The sequence below is a fragment of the Rhineura floridana genome, chromosome 6 (genome assembly GCF_030035675.1).
Source record: "Rhineura floridana isolate rRhiFlo1 chromosome 6, rRhiFlo1.hap2, whole genome shotgun sequence".
NCBI lineage: Eukaryota > Metazoa > Chordata > Lepidosauria > Squamata > Rhineuridae > Rhineura > Rhineura floridana.
Window position 1 is genome coordinate 101,818,212 of NC_084485.1, and position 21,223 is coordinate 101,839,434.

The window sequence follows — 21,223 nt, forward strand, 5'->3', positions numbered from 1 at the left end:
GGACAGGCTAAAATTCAGTCCAGAAAACATGGAAGTAACCCATGCAGGAATTGTAGGAAGAGGGCATTCCTGTGATAGTTGGGGATAGTTTTTCCTTCTGATCAGATTGAAAGCCTAGAGCTTCTGGATAGTATCAGCTGGGGCTGGCCTTAGGAATGGGTGAGCTGGGTGGTGGCCCAGGGTGCTGAGCTGAGGGGGGCGTCAAGTTTAGCTGAGGAGGGGGAGCCAAACTGAGCTCAGTGGCTGTGTGTTTTGACTATGCTATCTGCAGTGAGCTAAGGTGGCAAAAAGCAAGTGTCTAACCTTTTTCTTCTCAAGGTACTACAGGTTGTTTGGGTACTAACTACAAAAATGATCTTCCTTCAATTAGCCTTCTGTTTCCACTTTCGTGTCACTTGCATTAGGTAAAAAAAAAAGTGGAACACAGCTTTACTATAAGACAACATTAACGAGCACTTAGTACTTCAAATACTATAAACAGTATAAGCACTATATAAATAATAAAAAAATTAAGCCATAAGCTGTAAGAGGTCAGATGGAAACCTTTTTTATATATACCTTTTCCTTGTTATTTTTAAAAATAAAAGTAATATATATTCTAAAATTTGAAAAGCTTGCCAAGAGATAGGAACTGCTACACAACAAAAATATTAAAAGCAAAACCCGTGATAGCTGAGGGAGCTTGTAGCAAGAGCCATTTTGTGTGTGTGCTCAACAGAGTAAAGAATATAGGCCTACAACTCCATGTAGCCTACATTTCCATGAGGTCATCCTTTGAAAGCCACCCACACCACATGACAAAGACTTCATTGGGATCCTAGAACTGGAGCAGGAGTGCACTGAAAGCAGAGCAGCAAATAAAAGGTGGCTTGCTCTGGGCCCTTTGCATAGGCATAGCTGGGGAAAACCCTGGGAGTTGAGGTGTCTGTTACACTGCTTTTTTTTTTTTGCAATCCTGCATAAGCCATACAACTCGATGACACTGCAAAGCTGTTGGGCTGCCTGGGGGGTGGGGACTGGGGCAATTTGCCCCAGACCCCCGCAAAGCAAGCTTCCCCACCTCAGCTGTTGGGTGTACCATTCGTCCCTGCCCTAACTCTGCCACGTAGCTCACCAGATGTTTTGGTTTTCATAAACAGCAGAAATGGTATATTAGAGTGTAAAATGACATTGAATCTCAGTATGCAATTGTGATATAATGGGAACTCTCCCCACCCATGATGAAGTTAATATTTTTCATGTGTATGAAACAGAATAGATGCTAATTTGAGGCTTAAGCTGGCTGTAAAATATATCCTTGAGAGGCTGGAAGGGAGATCTTGTCTAAGATCTCAGAAGCTTTAAGTAGAGCAGGATTCTGCTGCTTTCCTTCTGGCAGAGTTTGGAGGACAGGAACGTGTACCACCTATTCTGCAGAAATTGCACTGGTTGTTCCTCGTGGTTTGGACCTCACATACCTAAGAGCACATTTCCCACACATACAGGCCCTATCACTGCCTTTTTTTCCTGCAGTGCAGTCCCTGCTTCATGTGCTAACATCCCAGAAGGTGAGGATATCTTTGGTGAATATCAAGGTTTTTATCATAATTGTTTTTAAGGCTGCCTCTCTGATGAGATTTTTGGAACTGCTCTTGTCTTACATCTTTTCAGAGAACATATAAAATGTATTTCTTCTCAAAGGTCTGTGGCTGCCCTATGATCCTGGGTTGCTGCTGATTGATTGATTGATTGAAGCCTCCTCAGGCCTTGGAAATGCAGGATATAAACATTATAAACAATTAGGCCCAACTTGCAAGGGTTGTATCCTGTTGTGAGAGATCTCTTCTGTAAGGTTCATTGTTTAATATACTTTGAGAGAGTAATCATGATGTCTGGAGTCACTCCTGAGCGAAAGAACTTAATCTCAATCATTTGGAAATGCTGTGCAACTACCAATCAACTGAGTATGGCTTTTTGTGAGAAAGGTGAATTAAATAATCCATTTTTCAGACATCTCATCACTAGCAAAGGCTCTCAAGCTTTCAAAATTATATGCCATTTGTTGAATCAGATCTTGACAATTACCAATGACAAGAATTGTATCCCCATTTCTCACAAAGTCCTGAATGGCTGATTGGTTGCAGTATAATGTGTATGGCAAGCACATCTGAATGTGTATCCCACTGAAAGTAAAGCAATATAGATGAGTAACACCTGTATTTGGATGCATATCTTAATGTGGATGTCATTCATCCATCCAAATTGTACTGTTTCTCAATGGGATGCACATCCACATATGTATTTATGCACATCTTCTTCATCCTTATTCTGCTATTAAGTCATACATAACCACATGATGAGAACTGAATCAGCGTAAATGTGGAATGTAGAGCTCGATCTGTGGAGATGTTAGCGCCTCATAGTGCAGGAGGAGTACTACCGGAGTCGGAGCCAAGCAATCGCAGTCCCCTCTCTGGGAGCTCACACATCCACACTAAGCCATGGTTTGGCTTAGTGTTGTGTGTGAACTAGCTCATGCTGGGGTGGGGCCAGAAAATGCAGTTGGCACCCCTGTGCCTCCTAGTCAGTACTGTGACCAGTCAGTACTGGGGGCAGCTGTGTGGAGGTAGTGCTGAGTGGAGTTCTGGTCTGTGTACCCTACTTGCTGCAACTATCATCTGAATGATGCTCACTCCCCCCAGTATACTCCAGTTACTGCCACCACCTCGTTGAAGCACAATCACTACTGTGGCAGCTGCAGCAAAACTGGTGGGCCCTATTGGGCACCTGGCATTTGCCCAAGCATGCTGGGTGCTGGCTCTAGACGTGCACAATGCTATACAGTACATAATTTGTGTTTAAATTACATGGAAGTGTCATATTATGGGAAATCTTTCTTAAATGGTTAAAAGTAATGTTAAAAAACCCACTAATTTTCTAAGGCATAGAGATGTGCAGTAGTGATCTTCGTGAAATTAGGCAGATCTGAGTGTGTTCTGTGCCTGAATAAGAGACACTCTGGGAATCCTATGTACACTGCCTTGATATGTGTGGGGGAAAAGTGGGATATAAATAAATACATAAATATAATTGTGCATTACTATTTCTAATCTCTTCCTAAACTCTTCTAATCCCACATATGCATAGTGCTATTTATTATTTGGAGTTTGTGCTAGCATCATTTTGGGAAGTGTATCATCAAGTCTTCATGCTACCCTAGATAGCAAAGGAAGGAATAGTGCACTAAACTTGCATAATGTTATGAGACTATTCAAAGGAACTAAATATGCATTTACACTGCAAATCCTTTTTTCTTTTCTTTTTTTAGGATGCTGCTCCTTTGCAGTATCCAACTTTGATTTGGATTTACTGGACACAATTCCTCAAATTACCATAAAAACTAATCATGTCCATCTTTCAGTGTTTGAAAACATTCATGCATTTCTCTTTGATCCAGTTATACTGGGCAGAAAAATTGCCTCCCTCCTCTTTAGAAATGTAAAGCTTTCTTTTACCCTATTGTTATGCATAATTATCAGCATAGCTTAGTCTATGGGGCTAGTCTGTCCTCTTTATGCTGCTTCACAGTTGTAATTTCCATTTTTTATTCCCTCCCCCTCCTTTCCCCTAATATTGGGCACATAGGTTACACTAATATTGCTGATAATATGCTAAAATTCCTTTTGAAAAAAGCTATAGCATTTAGTGTGTTAGTTAGTTAGATGAATTGATTTTAATCAATTAAAAAGGTACCTTAATTAATCAGGAGCCAGATTGTTTAATTAAATAGTTTAATTATTTTTAATATAAGGAGCTGTTCCCTTCTGTCCCACACATGAACAAATGCCTCCCCTAAGATAGGATCTGCAGGCAGCATCTAAACATGAGAAAAAACGTTTTCCCTGCTTCAGAACAATTAGTTATTCATATACAGTTATATGCTATTGTAACTGACTGACTGAAATCATATTATTAATTGAGATTTCCCTTCCCCATCCAAAAGACTATGTCCTTTCTCCCTTGCTGCCCTCCATGCTTGGACTTGCCTCCCAGACCACCTGTGCAAGGCCACCTCTCTTAATTCCTCCAAATCCCCCCTCAAAGCCCACCTTTTTTTATGAAACCTTGCCACAATCTTGCCCTGGTGCTCATGCCCTGCTGTAACTCACCCTGTAACTAAGCTCAGCATGTGAAACAAACAACTGCATATATGTTTGGGGCTTACCTGTTTCTCTCTTGTTTTCCCTGTACCAAATCGTAGGTTGCAAGGTCCTCATCTGGCACCTGCCCTCCCATATGTTGAAGAGCGCCACTCACAAGGTTGTATTCATCTAAGTCCTACTCAGAGTAAACCTACTGAAATTAATGAATCTAAGTTAGTCACTTCTATTAACTTCAGTGGGTCTACTCTGAGTAGGACTAACAATGAATACCACCCATAGAGATGGTCATATATAAATATGTATTACTTTAGAATGTCTTCTCGGTGTCCCTCATTCCACCAAGCCCGATACAACTGCCTGTTTATGTTAACAGCATAGGTTCTCATGGTACCACTATGCTATCTTCACAGTATTATTAATGTACAGTAGGGCTCCACTCATATGGCAGGTTAGGTTCCAGACCCCTGCCGGAAAGTGAAAACCACCGAAAAGCAGATCAGCTATAGCGCAGGGGTCTGGAACCTAACCCGCTGATCGGAGCAGAGGAGGAGAAGATCAGATCTTCCCCTCCTTGGGCACGATCAGCTCCAACGGGAGTCTGATTGTGCCAGAAGAGGAGAAGATCAACTGTAGCATGCTACAGCTGATCTTTCCCTCCTCCAGCGCGATCAGCTGGAGTGAGGGAGTCTGGCCACCGCTGAGGAGGATAAGATCAGTTGTAGCACGCTACAGATGATCTTCCCCTCCTCCGGTGCTATCAGCTCAAGCGGGGCAGTCTGATTGTGCCAGAAGAGGAGAAGATCAGCTGGAGCACGCTACAGCTGATCTTCCCCTCCTCCAGCGTGATCATCTGGAGTGCAGGGAGCTCCAGCCCCCCTTCCAGCTGATTGCCCCGCTGGCGCCATATTAACGGAACGCCGAAAAGCAGGGTGCCAGGAAGCGGAGCCCTACTGTAGTGATTTGGAAACTAATCTGGAGTGTTTGATGCAATGGCTAATGGAAGTGGCCATTTAAATTTTTGTTGTTATGGTGGTGGTTGTTATTATTTGGATCCCACACCTTCCTCTAAAAGTGCCTCCTCCCGCCCAAGTAATTAAGACTGCAATCCTATGGATGACTTTTTGAAAGTAAGTTCCACTGCATAAAGTGGGGTAGGCCTCAAATTGCTTTTCTGTCCCCATGCATGGGTGCTAGAATGTTCCCTATTGCTAACTATATGTATGCTTTTTCTCATTGTTAACAGGTCTGATAATGACTGTAAGCAAACCTTGTTATTTTGGAAACTTGCTACTAGGAATTGTTGGAGTAGATGTTAACCTGGCCTACATTTTGGAAGATGTTACTTATTACCAAGATTCTTTGGCTTCCTACACATTTCTAACAGATAATAAAGGTAATTTCAAGGCACTCAAAATACTTCCTGTTTTACAACCCAATCCAAACTCAAGATTTACTGTAATGAGAAAGTTTAGATTTGGTGGATCTTGGGCTTTCCCAGCTGAGCTGGGACTCAGTCATTTACCCTCATTTACCCTGGCTGAGCCAAAAATGAATCAGCGTAATTTACGACAGCATAAATTCCCAAATTACCATTTGGGTCGATCCATTTGAAGTAAGCTGCAGATATGGTGAGAACAACCCCCCTTTCACAGTGGCTCACTTTGAAGGCAGCACAGAGCACCATGACATCCCTCAGCGCATCAGGCAGGCTGTGGACAAGGCAGAGACGCTGGATTGCCCCTCCAGCACCTTCTCTGATGAGGAGAGCTCTGCTGGAGAGCCCAAAAGCATCCCCACTGTCAGCAACCCGAACAGTGTCTACCAGGGTAAGAACCAGAAGAAGTTCATCAAATCTTTGTCTCTGAGCCGCTCAAGATGGGATGGGTAAAGTGGATTTCAAATGGATTTTCTCAATACTTCTATGTATTTAAATATATCCTGCCTTTTCCAAGCAAGGTACAACAGGTATACAGTTTAAATAAGTTAAAGTTAGCCATAAACTCAGAACAACTTAAAATTAGGTTCTGTGGGCTCTGCAGTTATTGGTGGTGATTTTAATGTATTAATGTCTTTATGTCTATTGTTCATTGTAATTTTATACTTCTGATTGTACGTCGCCCAGAGTGGTTGGACATCCTCCCAGATGGGCGACTAATAAATCCAATCAATCAATCAAACAAACAAACAATCAATCAATCAATCAATAAAGGGGTGGGAGAGGCAAAGAGAGACGTACACCTATTCCAAACCCTTGTCAGCTTGGTCACATGACCTAGCAACCCAGTGGAACTTAAGCCAGGCAAAAAGCGCAATGTAATTAAAATTCCTCCATATACCTCCTGAACAGAGTTTGGAATGGAGTAACTTACACTGGCTTTCTATATTATTTATTAAATTTATATTCTGTCCTTCCTCCCAAAGGAGCTCAAGTGGCAAACAAGCAATAAAACAACAAAAACATCTTCAAAACAGTTCCAAAACAGATGCAGACTGGGATAAAGGTTTTTATTTAAAAGGCTTGTTGAAACAGGAAGGTCTTCAGTAGGCACAAAATTTAATAATATTTAACAGGATCCTGATTCTAATCCTGTAATTAGGATTGCTGTGCCAATAATCAGATCTGTGTTATTCTGAATCATATAATCTTAATTTAGTTTTTGTATGCCCATAAATTACCTATTGGCACTTCAAAATTTTGGGTTGCTTTTTTAAAATTTATTTAATATTATGTGAAGATTTTATAATTGCATAGTGGTACATATTAACCTTAACATGGAAATTATTATATCCTTCAAATATATGATGTGTGCTGTAGATGATAAACAACGTATATGCCAACACCCTTTTTCATTTTTAGGTTATACCCTTATGCACCCTTCCCTTACCAGACCCTACTTGCTTTCTGAACCACCGCTTCACACAGATATAATACATTATGAGAATATTCCAAAATTTGAACTAGTTCGACAGAACATCCTTAGGTAAGACTTTGAGTTAATGCTTCATACAAACTTGCTGTATGCATGCTTAATATTCACAGGAAGTGTCATTGTATTTAATGGATACTATTTAGCAGTTACGATTCATGTGTTAGTCTTACTGTTTTTTTAATGAGCAAATTCTCCATACATCCAATAGGAAATTCTCATGCTTTTGAATCATGCCAATAATTTCAGTTAACATAGTTTAGATTAGGGATACAATCCATTCTCTTACTGCAAAAGTGCCATTGAAATTAATGGGAACAGCACATGAGTAGTTTCCCTACATTTCAGGAAGGCTTACTCAGGAGAACGTTGGATTGCCCAGAACATAATATTACTTTCTTCCATTTTGCCTAGGAACATGTCTCGCAGAGTTGAATACCTAATCATGAAATCTTGACTCTTAAATCAATGTGGCCATCAATCCTAACCCCATTCTGTCATTAATATTTTTACAGACTTTTCCCTCTGAACTTGGCCCAGTTTAAACTGTCTTTAGTGCTGAGATGCCAAGAGTCAAAACACTGATTTCACCATAGCCATAAAAGGCATGATATAAGACTATTGAATTTAGTGAGGAAACATCACTAGTGACATCAGGACCATATAGAAGGAGCTACTATCTGTCATCTTTCTTCACAGTTCCTTGGCTTTACTTGTGGATATACAAAAAAAAACAGAAAGAGACGCTGGAAAAAATAGCTTAAAATCTGTTCCGTGGGACAAGATATGATGCAGAAAGAGACACTTGTGAGCATTAGGCTCTGCTACTGATGTCTCACAATACTAATTATGTCAGATTTTCAGGCTTCTTTAGCTTCTCCAGATTATTGCTGCTCATATATTTTCAAGTCTGGCGCTAGCAATTAACCTTTAAACCTGGACTACCAAGTTATCTTCGTTTACATTATCTTTAGTGTATTTTCTTTGATATACCACTCATATTTGACAATGGTCAAATTGTCACAATTCCAATCTCTGTGTTAAATGATTGGCCTCCATATTGATTGTTCATCTTCGAAGTGGTCTAGTAAACTATGATCTCCACACCACCCCTGTAAGGTTAAGGTAGGCTTCCTTACCGTGCATTTATAGTTTAGAGAATAAGAGTAGTGTTCAGTGGCCTGGGATCTTTTTTTTTCCTTTTGCTTTTATAAAAAAAAAAAACAGAGCAAATATATATTTACACAGGTTTTAAAAAAGTGCTCTAGGAGATTTTTAAATTGTTTTAGAAAAAATAATACAAATGATTGATAAATACGGTGTTCGGATAATAATTGTCAGGAATATAGGAAACTACCTTTAACTGAGGCAGACCATAGTTCCATCTAGCTGAGCATTGTCTACTCTGACTGACAACAACTCTCCAAGGTTTCATAAGGGAGATGTTACCTGCAGATCCCAGGGATTGAACCTGGAACCTTCTGCATGCAAAGCAGATGCTCTACCACTAAACTGCACCCTACCCTGTGAACAGTTCCAGGATCACACAGCAGCTAGGCATGCTTTCATAACCTTGGCAATTGAGTCTTGTAATGCTGCTCTTGGAAGATGAACTAGAATTCACAGATAGTGCTGCATGCCACAGCCTACTTTGGTGTATGTAGGCAAGAAAAGGTATCACCAGTCCTGCACCAATTGCACTGGCAGCTGATAATTTGGGGGGCCAGAAAGCTGCTTGTTTGGCCTTTAAAGCAATTCATGGCCTGGAAACCTATTTACCTCAGAAACGTATTACAAAATGAGGCCGTATGCCTCTTAAGGTTGTCTTTAAAGGCTCTTCCTCTTAGATCCTTGTAATTCCTTACCATGGTTGCATGGAACAGCCCCTCCTGCAGGAGATGTATTAGATCCCTGATCTTTAGGCACTAAGTTTTGGGTATCTTGAAACAGTTCTGAAGATGTTAGAAGCTTGTCCTGATGAAGCTTTGACTCTAAAATACATGCATAAATGTTATCCTTCTTAATTTTTGTTTGTTTGTTTACTTATAAAATAACATAGACTTGAGGCTGCAAACACATAAACAAAGAAATCAACTATTTTTTATTGCTGTATGTCATCCTGCACCTTTGGTTCTGTGTTCTGCCACATAGACTGATAAAGGAACCACATGATTTACAACAGAGATAGAGACGATCAATTACTTTGAAAAAAAAATGCTAGGATATCAAAACACATCGACTGTAGAGGGCTGGGCAATTTATGCACCCTTGCAAATAGGGTTAAAATATTTTGCAAATAGGGTTTATACATTAGCTACCCAATGTTTGGTTTTCTCTTGCTTCTTCTTAATGACTTTTTCCAAGTACCAGGATACCATTCTTTCTGCCTTTCTGTCAGTACCAGTGCACCATCCTTTCTGGGCCCTTGTAGACTGCTGCTACAAATGTCTCCCCTGGAACTTTAAGCCTGGGAGATGCAGCAAAATACGATCCCAACATTCTTTATAGCTAGGGAAATTAATGCAATGCTATCACCACAGCCTTTCTAGATATTGAGAGTGGCTGGGGTGAAGGAAAACTCCCATCCTTCAGGGTTCATGACATTAGCCATGTGCGTTGATGCACAGAGAGGGATGCTTTGGTCTTAATTTGGACTGGGAGGTGTTGCATGGTGCTGTTTCTGGTCGTAGCAAATATTCATTCTCCAGTTGACAGGAAGTATTGTTATTTTCCCTGCTGAGCAGACAAGTAGCTAATTGTACCTCTGCTGCTATACACAACCAGTGCCTTTGGTGATCTCATGCTGCTGCTGATACTATGACTGAAATCTCTTATCTGTAACCAGTCTGTCTGATCAGAGTTGTAAGACCACAACCAGCAACATTGGATGGGTTTGACTACAAACTGGTAAATACGATGTAGCAAAGCCCTCCACTTTCACTTTAATTAAGAACAAATTCCATACAGCCCTTTCTTAAGCAATCTCATTTTAAAGTAAACAGAAACACTGAAGGTTTTTCCCCTGCTTAATAAGTGATGGATATTGTTTGTTGCCAACTCAGCCTCCCTCTAGGCAGTCAGCTTATTACGGTCCCGGTGAACTCCTCACTGTCTTGGCATGTAAACAAACTGCGTGAAATTGGGAAAGATGCCTACAATGTGAGTTATGCCTGGAAAATGGTAAGTGACAGAGCTTGCTTTAAGGTATGCTAATGTAGTGCAGCTGAAGGAGAATTTTAATTACAAAAGAACAGGTACTCTTTTCTTAATAATTCCAAGAATTTGGAGTCTGGCCTCTGGGCCATAGAGTATCAGCGTATAAGTTTAGAGGTTCTCAAGGTTGAAGGTTCTATCCCTGGTAAATTGGTAAGCACTATGTAAATAATAACACTGAAAGGATTTATGTATGTGCCTGTTTAAGAGTGAAGTTTCCTTCCAACTTTCTGAAATTGGCACAGTACACTGCTGTGATGAAATGTCTTATGATAGGTGGCATAGTTACATTATAAGATTGTACCGCACACAGTTTTGAATATTTCAGTTGACCCTTAGATATGAAAATGCCAAGCCCAGATCTGTTATGATTTGAGAGAAGACATATATGTAAATACTTCTCATTTTCTAACTTGTGGGCATGGGCGTTAGTGCTGCGGCAAAACAGTATTATGGAACCCAGTGTTCCTAATTCCTTCCAACTATGAAGAAAAAAAATTCTTCATATATAAAAGACTTTTTAGAATACTGGATTATATAGAACAGTGATGGCATGTTTAATTAGGCCTGGCAGGGGTCTTAATTTGACTCACGAGGATGTTTTTCCTAAACCACACCAACTTGTTCCACATCTGATGTCATATGTGACATCTGGTGTGGAACAGGTAAAGTCACGCCTACAGATGAACAAAGGTTAAAGTGTAGTCTATTGTTTCTTCATAAGCTCAGCTTGCTGAGAGTGAGCATTTTTGAAGTTGTCCATTTGCAGGTGTGGTTTGGATTCCAATGGACATGTTACCATTTATTTATTTATTTCAGCAAACACCTTCTATGTTAACCTTTAAACGTCTGCTGAAAACCTTTCTGTTCTGCCAGGCATATGCAGGCAATTAAGTTGTCTTTTTACAATAGTTGACCTTTGTTTTTACTGTATTATTATGGTTTTTACTGTTTGGGGGTTTGTTTTGGTTGTAAACCTGCTTTGATGGGTGTTTTTTTAATGAAATAACAGTATACAAATAAGACCAAAGAATTGTTATTATACTAGTCTACTGGATTGTAACCTATGTCTGCATTTACACATAACACTAAACCTTTGTTTAGTATTATGTGCAAGAGCTGGAACAAGCCTGAGCAAAGCCTCAGGCTCACATACTTCCCCCTCAGGACTGACCCAAGACATTTTGCTGCCTGAGGTTGAGTAGCAAATGGTGCCTGTCTTCCAAATCAAGATCTGTAGTATCAAAGGCTATCAATATTTTGGCACCTGAAACAGAACATACTTCAAGTGCCTCTCTCTGGAAGCAAAACTAAAATAAAAATAAATTGAATAACTAACAATTTGCTGCTCTTTCATGAATCCCAAAATCAGCTGCCTGTGGCAGCCACTTTACTCTATTATTTATTTATTTATTTATTTGATATTCCACCCTTCCTCCCAGTAGGAGCCCAAGGCGGCAAATAAAAGCACTAAAAACAATCTAAAACATCATAAAAACAACTTTAAAATATATTAAAACAAAACATCTTTTTAAAAAAAGCTTTAAAAATGTCTTTTTTAAAAAAGCTTTAAAAATGCATTAAAAAGTAATTCCAACACAGACTGGGATAAGTTCTCTACTTAAAAGCCTTTTTGAAAGAGGAGGGTCTTCAGTAAGCACCAAAAAGATAACAGAAATGGCACCTGTCTAATATTTAAGGGGAGGGAATTCCAAAGGGTAGGTGCTACTACACTAAAGGTTCACTTCCTATGTTGTGCGATACGGACCTCCTGATAAGATGGTATCTACAGGGGGCCCTCACTAGGTATATAAGGGGTAAGATGGTCTTTTGGGTATCCTGATCTCAAGCTGTATAGGGCTTTGTATACCAAAACCAACACCTTGAACTTAGACTGGTAGCTAATAGGTAGCCAGTGCAATTCATTCAGCAACGGAGTGACATGTGCCCCAGTGAGCAGTCTTACCGCCTCATTTTGCACCAGCTGCAGCTTCCAAACCAACCTCAAGGGCAACCACACAAAGAGCACATTACAGTAATCCAGCCTGGAGGTTAGCAGTGCATGGACAACAGTGGTCAGGCTATCCTAGTCCAGAAATGGCCACAGCTGTCTTACTAGCTGAAGCTGGTAAAAGGCACTCCTAGCCATTGAGGTCACCTGGGTCTCTAGCAACAAAGATGGATCCAGGAGCGCACCCAGACTACGGACCTGCTCTTCCAGAGGGAGTAAAATCCCATCCAAAGCAGGCAACTGACCAATTGTCTGAACTCGGGAACCACCAACCCACAGTGCCTCCATCTTGCTAGAATTCAGAGTCAGTTTATTGACCCTCATCCAGCCCACCACTGAGTCCAGGCAGCAGTCCAGGGCTTGCACAGCCTCTCCCGATTCAGATGTTACAGAGAAATAGAGCTGGGTATTGTCAGTGTACTGCTGACATGTTGCCCCAAATCTCCTGATGACTGCTCCCAAGGGCTTCATATAGATGTGAAACAGCATTGGGGACAAGATGGTACCCTGCGGCACCTCACAGCACAACTGCCAGGGGGCCGAAAGACAATCACCCAGTGCTATTCTCTGAAAACGACCCTGGAGATAGGATCGGAACCACTGTGAAACAGTGCCTCCAATACCCATCTCAGCAAGTCGGCCCAGAAGGATACCATGGACAATGGTATCAAAAACCGCCAAGAGATCATGTAACAATAACAGGGTCTCACGCCCCCTGTTCTTCTGCTGGTAGAGGTCATCCATCAGGGTGACGAAAGCCGATTAAGTCCCATAACCAGGCCTGAACCCAGACTGGGATGGGTCAGGATAATCTGTTTCATTCAAAAGTACTTGCAATTGCTGCGCCACAACCCTCTCGATCACCTTCCCTAAAAAGGGGGTATTTGTGAAGGAGCAGTAGTTGTCACAAACCAATGGGTCCAGGGTGGGCTTTTTCAGGAGCGGTCGGATCACAACCTCTTTCAGGGCAGCTGGAACCACTCCCTCCCATAGTGACCCCACCTTGGGTCCACTCAGTCAAACCCCTTCGGCAAGCTTTAATAAGCCAAGAAGGGCAAGGGTCTGCCTAATGATAGGGCTGGCACTATCAGAGCAGTAGAAAGACTTTGTTGGTTTCACTTTCCCACATTGTGGTTTAAAATAAACACTTGTCAGTTTCAAAGCAAGCCAACTTTAAACCATAGGTTATGTTTTGAAACATGACCTCTGGTTTATACCTAACAACAAGCCAGGATTTTGGGAAAGTGAAACTAACCTACTTTCCCATATGCCTTTCTGGCCATTCTTTCTTAATCCATTCCTCCTCACCCTCTTGAAGAACCCTCTACTGCCTGCAGTCCCATGGCCTTTTATGAAATTTGCTAGCAGATCCATAGCTAGTAGCATAGAAAGGTTATAGCTGGTCAGAGGTGATGAGATATGTGAAACATCTCCACTGGACCACTGTCCAGCACCAACTCCAAGGAAAATTCTCCCTCCCCCAACTTTACTGATCGCCCAGTAAGGCCAGATACCTCTTATCCCAATTCTGCCTCCAGAAAGAACCTCTAGCCTGCAAATTAGCACACAATTCCACAGCTGTAAACTCTGTAAAATGAACTTTTTCCATGGACCTGTTTGTATCCTCAGACAACCGCATCTCTATCACATCAAAACATAGTTGGTCACATTCTAGCAGGGTCATGAAAAGTTGTGTCAAAAACAGTTGTGCATGAAATGGATAATTAGAGTGGCTTTTTAGCATGTGTGTACAGGAACTATCTCTAGGTCATGGGTGTGTGGAGGTAATAGTCCCAAATGAATTGGCCTATAGTGCTACAATATAATGCTTATGATGGTCTGTGTCTGTTGGAAGGTTGTCTGCTTCAAACTAAAGGGTTCACCAGGTGAGACAACATCTGGTGCAGGCAACACATCCTTCTTGTCACTCAGCATGTGAAGGAGGCTGGGGTATTTCTCCAGGAGAAAGTTGCCCCTCACCTTGCAGATGTCATGCAACACAATCACATTGGCAACCAGGTTTTCTTCAGTGTCCAGCAATGCATATAGGTGCCTCTGCATCAAACAACAGTTAAGCTAGACAAACCATGATTTACTGTTACTGTGTTCACTGGGGTTACTTCCTAGTAAGCATGTTTAAGCTTACAGTCTGGAAATTTTGCTCTGACAAATGTAAAAAGTTATGTGTATCATTGTCTACATGTGTTCTTCAACCTTGGGCCCCCAGATGTTGTTAGACTACAATTCCCACCATCCCTGACCATTGGCTAAGATGGCTGGGAATGATGGGAGTTGTAATCCAACATTTGGGGACACAAGATTCAAGAACACTGATCTAGCAGATGAGTATATGAGTGCTCCTGGATATTCTTTTGCTGTATTGCAGGTGTGGGGAACCTTTTGCCCTCCAGATGTTGCAGAACCACAACTCCCATCATCCCTGGCCGTTGGCCGTGCTTGCTAGGGCTGTTGAGGTTGTTGTTCTGCAACATCTGGAGGGCCAAAGGTTCCCCACACTTTATATTAAGAAGTCATTATGTTACTTGGACTATCTTGCAGCTTAGTTGCTACTTTTCCTAGGATTTATTGGCATGGTAATCTTTAGAAAATGTGCAAAATCAGCAAAATAATCTATCCAGATATGATCTTACAAATATGATGTGAAGCAGCTGCAACCCTGAAAACATTTTGCACTGAATCAAACAACAAGATACTAAATAGTTAAGACAATAGGAGTAATATTTATTTCATGTTTTTATATCTTGTACTTTCTCCATATTGCAGCACAGAGCTGTTCTGACAACTTGTCAGCCTTCACTATGAGGAGCAGAGAAAAGATGGATTATACTCTCATATAGAGTGTACAGAACTATCTTTTGGAGCAGATATTCTGACCTATTACTGAACTGTTGCAGCTGAGTGAATTCTTGGGACTATCTTTGTGAACACAGGGCTCCTGTGTAGTTTTCCCACAGTAGTTCACGTCACTAAACTGTTGAACTGTTCAATAGTTGTTCTCACAGCCATTCTGTTTTTTAAAAAAACATGAAAACTTTTACAAGTTGAGCAACTTACTTAAATAATTTATTTTGCATAGCCCAATAGTTACATATTTAGGAGACCTGATCCAAAATATTATTGGTGGTGGTGGTGGTCTTATTTATTAATCACCATCCACACATGTCCCAAGATGTACCAGATATTAAGATTTCTATGTGTATTCTAATGATGTATCTTTTCAGTTTTTTTTAATTATAGAGAATTAAAGAAAACAACCCCAAACAGTCAAATCTGCCTTTTCATTTTAACAGGAATGCTTTCCTTATTAACTTGTGATTGTTCTTTGTATAGGTTCAAGATACGTCCTTCATTTTGTGTATTGTTGTGATACAGCCAGAAATACCTGTTAGACAACTTAAAAATCTCAACACAGTACCCAGTAGCAAGCTACTTTATCATCGACTAGATCTCTTGGGTCAGCCTAATGCTTGTCTGCATTTCAAACAACTGGCAACCTTAGGTAAAGCTTTTTTTCTGAAATCCATCCATTCACCAATCCATCGCTGTTAGCTGAAATAGTTATGCTAAGTTATGCGAATCCCAATTAGTCAGGATAACTCTTTTTGACATTTACCCAATCATTAGATAGAGTTAAGCTGATTTTTTTGTGTAACTATTTTTGCTTTGGAGATTGTATGTTCAATGAAAGAAAAGACAGTGGTTCTTTGCTGTTTGTTCAAGTCCTGGACACCAATCCCAGCAAAAGCCACCAAAGGATGATTATTAAAACTCCAAGGAATTTTGCAGTTCCTTAGCACACCCACAGGGCACAGCTCAGGGAAACTCCAGGGCCTTGAGGACAAAGGTCTCAATCGCTGACCTCCTTTGATCAAGCTTTGGGCTGTTCCCCTACCCATCTAACCTAAATCTTAGGCTGACTTCCTCTTACATAGTCTGAGACCTCAACTAACCCATGTCACTTTGTACAGGACTGTTAACCAGTCACATGGGCTGGGAGAAGCATATAGATAGTATTTAAAAGGAGCTTTTCCATGCTCAGTCTGGCTAATAAAGCTTCCTTAAGCTTGGCCAGACAAACTGAGATTGCACAGTTCCCAAATATCATGAGCTTCCCTGCAAGTACCCTGTGGATTAGCTGAGATGCTGCAGTCATGGATCCTGAAAGGCAGCCTTTGGGGACCTTTTCACTTCCTGCTCAATGTCCAGTGACTGGATGAAAAATAAACCAAATATTCAGGGTGGCAGTTTGGAAGGACACAAAAAAGGTTCTTTTTCATAGTATCAAAAGTGATGCCAAACAAAAAAGACTCTAGTGCAGAGCAAGTGTAGCCCCAGTGGTAGAGCATATGTCAAAGGGCTCAGATTCATTCTCTAGCATCTACCCTGCCTGCAACCTTGCATAGTTGCTGCCAGTCAGTGTAACTCAGTAGTCTGATTTGGTATAAGACAGCTTCCTATGTTCCTAACTGTTTCACCTTTCCAGTTCCACTATTTGGCAAGTCCCTGATAGCCTCTGTTTTCAGTCGAGTTGCCTGTCTCAGTCCATCATAGTCTTTGGTACTCTTAATGCATAATGATAGAGCAAATGTCTGCCTGTCTGCCCTTTCTGCTACTGCAGTGTACTGTTTTCTTTCAGCTGTTCTCCATATTCTCCTATGTAATGAGCCAGACAGCACCATAGTTGGATGCTACTGAGTGACGTGTCTTGAGATTGTCAGCTTCATTAAAAAAAAAAAGCCCACCTTGTGAAATAAGTATACCAAAATCAGGTAGCTGCATAATTTACATTTCATCAGAAAGGTTGGGTATGAGTAGTTGTTATACTTTTCAAAGCTGAGCTTGATTCTCCTGACTGTCAAATAAATCATTAGCAATAACATGAAAACATTGAAGTTCTTGCCAGTCATGCTGTATCCTGTTGACTTTGGAATTATGCAGATTTTATTCCCAGCTATAAATATTTAATACCATCAATCCCTCTGAAAGAAGCCAGAAGTTAGAACTCTGGAGAGAATATACTTTGAAATAGTTTTAATTGGTGAGTTTAGACACTATAAAAAACATAGAAAACTTCTGAATTCAGTTGAACATCCTTTTCTTACTTACTTTTAAAACCTGAACATTTTTGCGTGTTAAAATCGGTCACATTCATTGTACAAATTTTCTCTGCTGTAGAAAAATGAACTTACAGAAAGAATAAACAATTATTTTTATACAAAATATTTTTCACAATGTATTTTGACATTTCTATTCAGATTCAATTCCTTGTGCAAACAGCTTTTCGCTTTATTACATGTTGCCCCCTACAAAAATGAATATGCTCCCTTTAAAGACTCATAAAGCTTCTACCATGCAGTTCTCTCTGAAAAATGGCTTCTTTCTTGCAGACTAGACCTTTACAAGTTAAAGTAGGCAGTCTAGTCAGCTACTTACTACATACTACTACATACCACTGACTACAACAGGACAGCAGAGAACTTTGTTTGAGACATATTTTATAACTGTTATTAGACATATTTTACAATTGTTACTCTTTATTCTTTTTTGTTCTTTTTTTGATGAAATGTATATTGTTTGAGATTTATTGTTTGGTTTATGTTTTATGTGATGTATGGTTTTCTTTTATTTTTGTCTAGATATTTTTATAATTGTTATATTTTGTTTTTGAAGATATGCATATTGCTGCAATTTATTGTTCAGTTATGTTTATTTAAAATGTGACATATTCGTTTTCTTTTACTATCAATTGTACTAATTGTGATGGTATATTGCTTTTATGTTGTAAACCGCCCAGAGAGCTTCGGCTATGGGGCGGTATCAAAGTGTAATTAATAATAAATAAATAAATTGCATATTTAAAATGATTGTTTAAAAACAATTAGTGAAGATAGTTTTTTCTTCATGATTATTGTTGTTTATTTGGGAAGGTCTACAAAATGCTTTAATGGATGTAGAAGAAATGTTCTCAACAGTTTTGCTTTTATTTTCTATCATATTAACTCCAAAGTATACACTGAAAAATAACATTGTCAAGCGCCTGAGGACCTCTTTCTGCAACTCTTTCCAGCCTATGCCCATTACAGTTTTAATGTGGCCTATGCCGACTTGGCAGGTAGTCTGAGAAACCTGCCTGCCCTTTAGATACACCAGCTTGCCATGAGTGGATACTTCAGGAAGTGTGTGTGGGCTGACCATGCCGCAAGTTGAAACAGGTTGTCTACTGGGTACCCTGAAACATTAGCTAAAGTCCGTCTCACCTTTTCGTGCACCCCTTAATGCCAACAAGGCCGCAGGACACTAAGACCCCTCTGTCTCTCTCCTAGGTACTAAAATTTCCATTCTGAAGTGGCATCCTTCAGCATAACAGGTGTTTCTATCCTACGTTCCAGGCTCCTCTTTCCTTACAAATGAGGAAGGGGAAGAAAACAATGGTTCAGTGATATACTGTTGTTGCAACAGTACCCCCTGGTGGCCACATACACATCAACACTGATGTTTGAGAAACTTGTTTTAGGCCAGGGCATACATTGTTCTCATATTTTCATTGTCGGGTTGCTTCATTATGCTTCTTGTAGCAACAAGACCACTGAGTTTTCATATGGCTGGGTTCAGGTAATATTTTCTGATATTTATACATATGTTGTCTTTCCAGAAAGCCCTACAGTAATGCTGTCTGCTGGTAGTTTCTCTTCTCCTTACGAGCATCTGAGCCAGCCTGAGACTAAGAGGATGGTGGAGCATTACACGGCATATCTTAGTGACAATACACGCCTCATTGCCAACCCTGGCCTGAAAGTATGTCATTTTAAATGTTCTTAATTTTGTCCCTTTATCTTCCTTGTTATCATGATAGTCTTGCTGAGACATTCCTTGAAATGTTCTGGCTTCAGATTTTCAAGAAGCAATTTAGATTATCTCTGATGAGTCTTTGGCTGTGTCCCTTGGTTTTTTGCTAGGTGAAATAGCTGGTTTGGTTACAGTTTTTGCACTTTTCTCAGTGCCAGGGGTACTTCATACTTAGCAGCACAAGGAATGAATTAACTTTGCACATGTGGAGTAAGACTGTTTCTTGGCAAGGCTAGAAAGAACAATGTTAACTCATCAAAAAAACAAAAACAAAAATTCTCAGCTAGTTGGATTATGAATTAGATTTCCAAAAATAGTGATTAAGATTATGCTGTGTAACAGTTTAAGAGTCTCCAAGTAAAATAAACAATAGAAAAGTTTATCAGATCACGAGTGTGAACAATAGCATATACAAAAGTGAGGACAATATTTAGATCTACCGAAAGTAAAACATAAAGTACAAAAATAGCAACAGCATTTCATTAGTATAAAGGTTTCTATTTTGTTTGTTTTTTATTTCTTGAAATTTGCTGGGTCCATCTGGTGTGAGAAGATTTTAAACAAGTAATTGGGTTTAGATTATCTCTGATGAGTCTTTAGGAAACCCTGCAAGCAGCTTATTATCTTTTCAGACAAGTCTTAAAGGAACCCTGCTAGGTCTGTCTTTGTTTTGCAGTTCTCTGTCAGAAATGAAGTAATGGCTACCAGTCACGTCACAGATGAATGGATGACACAAATGGAAATGAGTAGCTTGAACAGTTACATTGTCCGCCGTTACATAGCAACGCCCAATGGGGTGCTCAGAATTTATCCTGGTTCCCTCATGGACAAAGCATTTGATCCCACTAGGAGACAATGGTGAGTTTTAGGATCCCATTATACTCATTATGAAAGGTTTAAGAAAACCTTCTAGGTTGATAATTTTGCATGAGAGAGAATATTTTGTGTAGGATTTATAGAAAGCCTTCACTGACTAAACAGGCAGATATTTCCTAGTGAAATAGTATGCATTGATGTATTTAATATTTTAAATTGGTGATGGAAATTGTATTGGATGCTTGCTTTTTCAAAGATAGCTTCTGGTTCTTACCCTTCTGTACAGCAATGAATAACAAAAACATCTACATATGGTTACTAAAATCCACGTTCCTTGTAAAATCCTTTCAGAACTTACCTCATGTGGTTCTCATTATGAGTTTTAGATTCTTGTGGCAATCTTGACACACTGTTGCATGCAGCAGTTTTCCTGGTTCTGAAGATTTCCTATGCTGTAATATCACATAAGATTATGCTAGTTTAACAGTAGTCTATTAATTATGAACAAACATGATTTAAGAAAATGTTTTGTATACAGTAAATGAGATAAACATAAGGAAACTCCTAAACGTGTTGCATTCCATATACTCTGTTGAAATAAACCAGCCAGGTGGGGGTTGCAAATCAAGCCAGAAACTACTTTATATACCGAATTCAGGGTTTCCCCCTGAAGCTACTCACACTGTCAGTCACTTCTGTCAAGTCTGTTGGCAGACATCTTCCTCTTTTTTTAATCTGCTGAGTGACCAAAGTACAGGAGAATTAAGATAACCATTTCTCAGCTATCCTTCTCTTCCATAACTCAAATATTTGCACTCTCCCCCATCACCAACAATCATCTGTCTTAAGCTTGCTCTAGTAACCCTGTTTTAATTAAATTAAATAGTCCTACAGTATATTTCAAAACTGAGGAGCAGGGCCTAAAGAGCTTTCCCTGCAGCAAGATATATCACAGAAAGGTTTATTTAAACAGTAAATAACTTGTATCTTTTGAGTGCAGCAGTTGATTTAGGTGCAAATCTCTGAAATGAAAACATACATTTACTTTATTTCTGGGATGTTTATCCTATAGTTATAAAATATAATCAACATTCTTAATACACGAGCTAAATTCACTTTGCACATGGTTTGCTTGTGCAGGTAAATAGTGTTCCTAAGGTTTTGCAAATATTTTGCAATGCTGGGTTGTATCCAATTCTGCAACAGGACTTCCGTTTCCTCTCCTCCACCCTCCCCAGCATGCCATT

The 21,223-nt window shown here is 39.9% G+C and overlaps 1 protein-coding gene across 1 annotated transcript in view; it reads left to right on the forward strand.

Annotated features, from left to right (window-relative positions):
• CACHD1 (cache domain containing 1) overlaps window positions 1-21,223 on the forward strand; it is a 178,338-nt gene that overhangs the window by 129,314 nt on the left and 27,801 nt on the right. The window contains exons 10-15 of the mRNA XM_061633316.1: window positions 5,386-5,535; window positions 7,000-7,123; window positions 10,132-10,249; window positions 15,645-15,813; window positions 18,967-19,109; window positions 19,837-20,018. Coding sequence (XP_061489300.1) covers window positions 5,386-5,535; window positions 7,000-7,123; window positions 10,132-10,249; window positions 15,645-15,813; window positions 18,967-19,109; window positions 19,837-20,018 — 886 coding nt within the window. The remainder of the gene's footprint in view (window positions 1-5,385; window positions 5,536-6,999; window positions 7,124-10,131; window positions 10,250-15,644; window positions 15,814-18,966; window positions 19,110-19,836; window positions 20,019-21,223) is intronic.